This window comes from Eucalyptus grandis, chromosome 6 (assembly GCF_016545825.1).
Source record: "Eucalyptus grandis isolate ANBG69807.140 chromosome 6, ASM1654582v1, whole genome shotgun sequence".
NCBI lineage: Eukaryota > Viridiplantae > Streptophyta > Magnoliopsida > Myrtales > Myrtaceae > Eucalyptus > Eucalyptus grandis.
This window is the reverse complement of record NC_052617.1, coordinates 13,359,378-13,366,838: the sequence shown is the minus strand read 5'-3', so window position 1 is coordinate 13,366,838 and position 7,461 is coordinate 13,359,378. Positions and strand designations below refer to the sequence as shown.

Sequence of the window (7,461 nt, the reverse complement as noted above, 5' to 3'; positions counted from 1 at the left end):
GTATGGCCAAAAATGTTAAGAAGCGATGTAGTAATGCTTTAAGACCGACCCGAAATTTAGGGACTAGCCAACCATGAGAACCCATCGTACGCTACGGGCGTTAGTCAAATTTCGTATCTTGAAAACGCTATGACGATTCAGTTCGATAACCCGTGTTCTCAAGCTCAGTTTTGAACGACAGGATTATAAACCGTCCGATGACTCTTAGGACTACGGTGGCTCTCCTATCAGCTTTGGTCACGATAGCGGAGTCCACGGCATAATGGAAACGGTGGATGTTACAGCAGCGGCCGTGTGGGAGATTTTATTGATGTAGATGGAGGGGACTGATGAATTCATGGCGAGCCGTAGAGCACTAGCCTAAGCTAGGAGTATGCTCAGAAGAGGCTCCATTCCATGTGGCCATCGGCTAATCCACACAGCCGTGGATGCAGCGTCATCACCCGTTGCAAGAGGTACACTCTGACTAATGGCGCCGTGGCCATAATTTCAAAGAGGTGACGGAAGCTCATGTGATGCAGCCTTGAAGGGAGATTTATAGTGCAACTTTTTGGTGAACCTCTCCCTTAGAAATAAGCGACATTCTGGGCTTTGCCCCAAGTCCTTCCGAGTTTTCTCATTTTAGTTCTATAGGCAAAAGAGAGGGAAAAAGAAAGAGCAAAATGCAGTCATAAACATCCAGCTCAAGCAAACCTTCTCGCCGACTTTCGCCCTTAAAAGAACAATATGATCGTGAGTTTGAATTGAATGTAACATATAACATCGACCGTCGCTCTCTTTTTCATCTCTTATTGGCATGCACAGATACCATCCTAAAAGAGAATCGAACATAGATCAGAATTCTGACTAGTGTTGATTAGCAAGGCTGCGACTTAGAATGCCATTACATTGATCATATTCAACTGTCATCCATTCAAAACTCGTCACTCTAAAAAAGGAGAAATTAAGGAAGAAAGAATGAGCGAAGCTGCGAGAAAACCATGCAGAAGTTGAGGAGGAAAATTGCTTTTGTAGAAGACCATCAGTCCAACCAAAGCTGCCCACCAAGAATTGAATTTCCGGAAATGCCAAAGAGCTGAAATAGCGTTCTTCTTCAAAAGAACCACCATCTCCGTTGTCGTGGCTTTCTCTGCAACAAATATTCAAACGCAAGTCAAAGTCAGACAGTGCACACTCTAAAACATGTTGAGAGTTGGACCTGAGCAGGTCCTTAAACTGCTCCACCCTGAATTGGGCATCCCAGGGTGCCCAAAGTCAGACAGTGCACACTCTAAAACATGTTGAGAGAGAGAGAGAGAGAGAGAGAGAGAGAACCTTCTGATCCTGCGCTTTTGATTGTAATACAATAGGCCGAGAAAGGACACTGCTATCAATGTCTTGAATGTAAGGGCGCACCTTCTCCTCCAACATCTCATTCAGCTAAAAATCAAAATAAATCATTCTGCGTGAATCCAATGGATGGCGTGGTGCTAAGAGTACAACATGTAATTTTTTTATCAAATGAGAATAAAGGATTCACTAAAGGTGTAACTTGGGAATGGATAAGCTTGTTTCAAATCCAGTTTGAGAAATTAATAGCATTTTCCTGTCAGCTTGAACTCAAATCCATTAAGTCACTACACAGCTGAAAGACCCAGAAATAATTGTCAGAGTCAACAAACCTTTTCCTGTCGCCATTTAGCTTGCCATTGTGTATCCAAGATTTTATCAGCAATCTCTCTTTGGGCATTAAGTAGTACGGTCATTTCATAATATTTATCAGGATCTTTTAGATCCTCTTCATTCCAAGACGAAGAATTGAGTGGAAGTTCTAGCTCCTGCCGATATGTGAAATTAGTTCTACCATCAAAGCAAACAAATTACACCACACATAAGTTGAATAACGGAAGGGACATTAGTTATTTTATACTTAACAAGAAGCGGTGCAATCCAACAAAGAGTAATACAACAGATGGAAGAAGTCCACAAGCCAACAAATCAGGAAATTTCTGCAAATCCACGACAAGAACAACTAAAATATATAAGATACTTACACCCCAATTTTGAGGCCTTGCAGGAGGATCGAGTTTCATTACTTCCGCTTCCAGAGCCTTCTTGGCATTGTAGTAAGGAACATTCTTCACGACAACAGGATCATCCCGTGCACGGACTGGATCTATAGAAATTAAAGCCTGCAATAGTGCGGAACATCTTGATTTCAGTGTTGGTACTCATAATGGTCATGCCAAAAATTAATTAATCAACAACCGACACAATCACATGTAGATGTATAAGATATTGATTATGATTCTCAGTTTGTCAGTAACATCACCAAGAGGTTTTTGGGGTTTTGCATATATTGCCTTCTCCAACAAATTATCCACAAAACACTTGCTCGTGGAACCAAAAAAAAGGAAGGTTCTACACTTAAAGGGAGCTCCTTGTTCTTCTTTGTATACTCTATAACACACCTTTTGACAATTGGAAGTCACGGTTTGATACTAAAGCCAGATACAGCAGCAGCTAAAGCAAACAACTAGCCAACAACCACAATGTTAGAATCCAACTAAATCCAACCAGGTGATCATTAGCATCATGAAGAAAAGCAAAAGTATGAATTATCGAGTGTGAATTATTGAGTGTAATCAGTTTAGAACTGAAGAGTTTGCCATATGTAATGCGGTCATCATTTCATCTTACCTCCTGCATATGCTCCCAGCCAGGTTTACGATTAGCTACCACATCTCGAATTTGGTCATATCTCATGGATTCCTAAATCAAAAGAACAAGCAGTTCGTTAACGGTTATGTTAATTCATAGTCTTAGATATACTAAGACAGCAACGGATTTCAGAATGAGGAATAAATTAAGCAAATCAAACAAAATAAGAACCTTGTATTGCCACCATATCTTCTGTTTGACTTCATCATCATATTCAAAGCCACCAACAATTTGAGGGAAGGTAATCAACCAGAATGCAGCAATGCTTGGGTCTTTCATGCTGTGGACTATGTGCTGCAGGGTCAGAGGCAGGATTGTAAAAGGAGGCAGGAATTTAAAAGGGAACTCACAACAGAGAATGCCATTCTAGAGTTACATTTTTTCATACCCATATAAAAGACTATGACAAAAACTTCCAATAATCAAAGTGCCGGCTAGTTTTTCTTGAATCTTTCCTCTCCTAAAAATTACTACTTTTGGCTTAAGTGTAGATGTGTATCCATCGGGATTATATAACCTAAACAGCTAGCAGGTTGCAGTTCAACTCACAATTTACACAAATTAACCAACATTAACCCCAAGAACTAGCTATTTGAGAGAAAGATGAAAGGTACTCCTACACTAATTTAGCACATTCATCCTGCAGAAACCTCCACTTCCAGACATCATGAGGGGACAGGTGTTGCCTGCTAGCAGATTATCCTTATTTGACTTTTATCTTTGGTAGAGGAAAGACATGCAAATCAAAATTGGATGAATATCACTCCTGAAAGAACTGTGACACAAAGTGCTAGAGCATTAGCACCTTACAAAGGAAGTGCCACAACTATAAATTGTCAAACTAAAGAGATAGGTCTATACCAAACATTTCATCATAACATGCGTGTTTTTCACCAAATTATACTAAAAGCAAGCGAGAAATGAGTAACAAAGCTCAGCATTTTCTTATTTAGCCGCAGCTCTTACCACAAGGAAGATGCCTTTTCTTAGACACAAAGCAGGTACACAATTTCATAACAGTTTGCATAGAAAATCTTGTGCAATGAGGATGGATATCACTAAATAAGGGTGAAGAATCTGAAAGGGGAAGAAGACAATAAGCGTATACTAGCCTCATAGGGGTAGTCCATTTTTCTCATGACATTATAGGCCAGCCATGGAGGCTCCATAATCTACAAAAACAAAAGATTGTGAATGTAAGCACTACAGAACAGCTTATTCATACGAGAGTAATAGATTTGATACGCAACTCACATCATCTGCAGAAATCCTGACTTGTAACTTGTGTTTGCATTCAGGACAGCCCATGACTCCCTGCAACATGTGGAAACAAAGAATTGATGCTTTGACAGACTGGTTTTAATTAATATGTTCGCTAGGCCGACATATCTTGCACACTCCATCATTTCCTTGCTAGCACTCTCATCTAAAAGGAAAATTTGAGGCATGGTGCTGATTCCTTCAAATTTAAGACCTATAGCTCACACAACTTGGCTCTTTTATTGAGAATGATGTACTTCTGATTGTAGACTATCGTAAGTACATCTAGATATAGGAGACAGTTATTCTTGTATCTATATAAAAATGACTGCTCATGAAAAATCAAGAGTTCTTTGCTTTTTAACCACAAGTAGTGGGTAAACGAAACCCACCGTTCCATCACAACTTGGGCAATCTTTAGATGGCAAAGGTGAATGAAGATCGGCAGATGAAGGAAGGTGAACGAGTTCGGCACGATTATTAACAACGGCGTCAGCTATGCATTCAGCTGTTGCTTTCTCTCCACTGCATGAAAATTCATGTTTATAGATATAACGGGGAGGAAGAGAGATATTGCACATCCAAAGTGCCAGATCAATAATTATGACCACCCAATGTTCAAAAAAGGAGTTTTGATCATACTAGGACCAACATGCTCATACAGCTGGCACAGAGAGAAACGGAAAGAGCTGCGCTTGCAAAAGTACCTTTCTTAACAGGAAAATTGAAATCATATACCCCAGTGCTAGTAATAATCAGACAAGCAAAACAAAGATCATGCAAGTTGAACCACAAAACATCTGATCACATAAAAGAGACATCATCAGTACACAGATGTTCTTGATATTAAAGGAACGGTGAAATTATTTTTTTATGTTTTTCATGGTATGTGATCCCTACCGAACTTCATTATATTGTAGAGTGTTACTACCATCTTTAAAGCACAAATTTGCAAGTTCTAAGCCTGACCAATAGATCCCAGGGCAGTTAGATGCAGCATATTTTCCAGAGATAAGTAAATACTCTCTCCATATATTCCCGGCTTCAGAAGACAGGTAAATTTTAGAAATGGTCCTCAGTTGAAGCATAAAAAATATATATAGTAAGTGCATACTCTGACATGATACAAGAACTTGTGATCATAATGCCCACATCAGGCAGGAAAAATATCATACAAAATGCCACTACAAGACTCTCAGTAATAAACTTTAATGCAGAAAAAGAAAATGGGCAAGAATGCAACAAAATTCCTCAAAAAATTGTTGGAGAACAAACAATAAAAAGTGTAACGCATGGTCATGAGAGGTTAGTATTTTCCAGTCAATTTGACAACCTTTTAACCAGCACTAACAGCATCATTGTTTCACTGTGATGAAAGGGAATGCAGTCAATTGTCAAAAAACATAAGGCTTGCCACTTATAGAGTGACATTAAGCCCATATGTACCTCTTCAAGCTGTAGTTATTCACTTGATAGTGCACTTTTCCTGATCCTTTGCACATGGTACACCTCAATGCCTGCCATCCATTACAGGTTTTGCAATTCCTGCATGTATCAGAAATCCAGTCCAGGAGCGGCAATTGCGGTTAGCTACCAAAGAAGACAACTATACAGCAAGCATCCAAAATAATAATTTAAGATATGAGGCGAAGAAGCCACTTCATATAGCAGATTAGTCGATTAGCATTTGTATGGAAAAGTAAGCAAACATCCGTCCATGTTTACAGTTCAAAAGAGATAAAGGTTCATATCACATGCTTTCCATGACAAAAGTCTCTTCCTTCATGCTCAAGCAATGTTTAATTCCTAAATCGAGCAAAGGTGGAACTCTTAAATCGAGCAAAGGTGACGCTCAGTCTACTTTTTCAAAACCTGGATTGGAAGACCTTAGGGGCAAGCCACCACCGGAAATTTTTTTATTTAATTTAAACTAATATTAACACAGGGAGTGAACGACAATCTCCAGAACCCAGTATGATGTGAAAATAAGAAAGAATATAAAATCAAGAGAGGCAACCATGAGAAATCAGAAAGCACCTCTGACATATCACCTTCTTTCCAAGCTCCAACGCAATATCATATGTTCCAAGAGTGGCAACAGCCTGCTTGCGTATAAACAACAGCATTGACATGTAACGTTCAAATGGTGCAGCAAGCAACTGATCACATTGTTGACTAATTCAATTACTTACAAGAATTGCGTCCAACATATATGATCCTATAGCATGAAAACCGAAAAAGCAGAAAAGCAGACATAATTGTGCAAATACCCAATTGCAAACACACACTGGAAAATAATTAACCAGCTTCCAGGCAAGACCAAGCTCAGAATCATTGCACAGCAAGAAGCATAAAGAGCTCTGATGAACACACATTAGAACAACCCATTAATCAACACGAAATTCAGGCAGCAGACTCAAATTCACTCCTGTTCTATCAGCAAATGTCGACGCACGTGCTGACATCATACATTGCCAACCCACTTCACAAGCGATTAACCCCTTTACAGGAATCCAATACGAGTTCAGCGGAGAGAAAACACACGAAAAAAATAGAGAATTATCCACTGAGTACACTTACAAAAACAAGCGAAATTCCCGAAATTTGTCTTGCCCACGCTCTCATTTCATCGCCTAAGACATAACTAACGCCCCAGACCTCAGAAGAAGCCAAAATTCGCCCCTCGCGAGACAATCAATCAAGTTATAAAGAGAACTTGAACAAAACAAGCATGACCAGTTCGAGTACGGAGGGAGAAACTCACGAAGATAGAGGCGTAGGAGAGCTTGCTGATGAACTCGGGGACGCCGAAGCCGCGGGGAGCGGAGCCGGCGACGTCGAAGGCGAGGGTGAAGGGAGAGAGGACGACCTTGATGGGGAGCTCGCAGATGTCGAGCAGCTGCTGGCCGTAGCGGGTGGTGAAGGCCTTGTACTGAGCGTCCGCGAACTGCTGCACGCTCTTGACCAGACGGTCCGTTCCTCTCGACATGGGAGAGGACAGAGGATAGAAGGAGAGAAGAAGGGTCTGCGAGTTCAGGCGGTACTGGTGGCGAGTCGCGCGAGGAGAGGGAGGGAAGAAGATGGAACCAGTTTATCCTCAATCCTCAATTGCTCCTCGGATGCTCATAAACCTCGGCTCTTGCAACCCATCGAATTTATCCTTAATTTTCACGTTAATGCTCGATAATTCGAAGAGTCCGATGATAAATAAGCCTCCAATCCAAAAGGCCTAAATAGCATGAGTTGATATCGTGAAAAATAAAAAATTTGTACACCTCTAAATCAATTTTTTGATTAGACACTTCAAACTATATATTTATGACAAATTTACTTTATATTAATTTTTATTAAATTTAACTGTCAAATTATTGAGTTTGGTAATATATGACAATTAATGAATGTATTGGTTTAGGTTTTATTCTTTATTTCCAATTTATGATTTTTTGTTATATAAATCCAATCTAACATAAGCTAACAAAGGAGTGAAATTATCACAAATGT

At 39.9% G+C, this 7,461-nt stretch overlaps 1 protein-coding gene across 1 annotated transcript; it reads right to left on the bottom strand.

Moving 5' to 3' along the window:
• Positions 1 to 671: 671 nt before the first annotated feature.
• Positions 672 to 7,084, bottom strand: LOC104448465. The gene is made up of 12 exons (XM_039315039.1): positions 6,725 to 7,084; positions 5,998 to 6,062; positions 5,407 to 5,505; positions 4,353 to 4,485; positions 3,955 to 4,014; positions 3,813 to 3,872; positions 2,872 to 2,994; positions 2,680 to 2,751; positions 2,034 to 2,171; positions 1,662 to 1,817; positions 1,315 to 1,419; positions 672 to 1,129 (listed from the first exon to the last, which is right to left on the bottom strand). Exons 1-12 carry the CDS (start codon positions 6,947 to 6,949, stop codon positions 1,094 to 1,096), a joined length of 1,272 nt encoding a protein of 423 aa, XP_039170973.1. The 5' UTR covers positions 6,950 to 7,084; the 3' UTR covers positions 672 to 1,093.
• Positions 7,085 to 7,461: the final 377 nt, after the last annotated feature.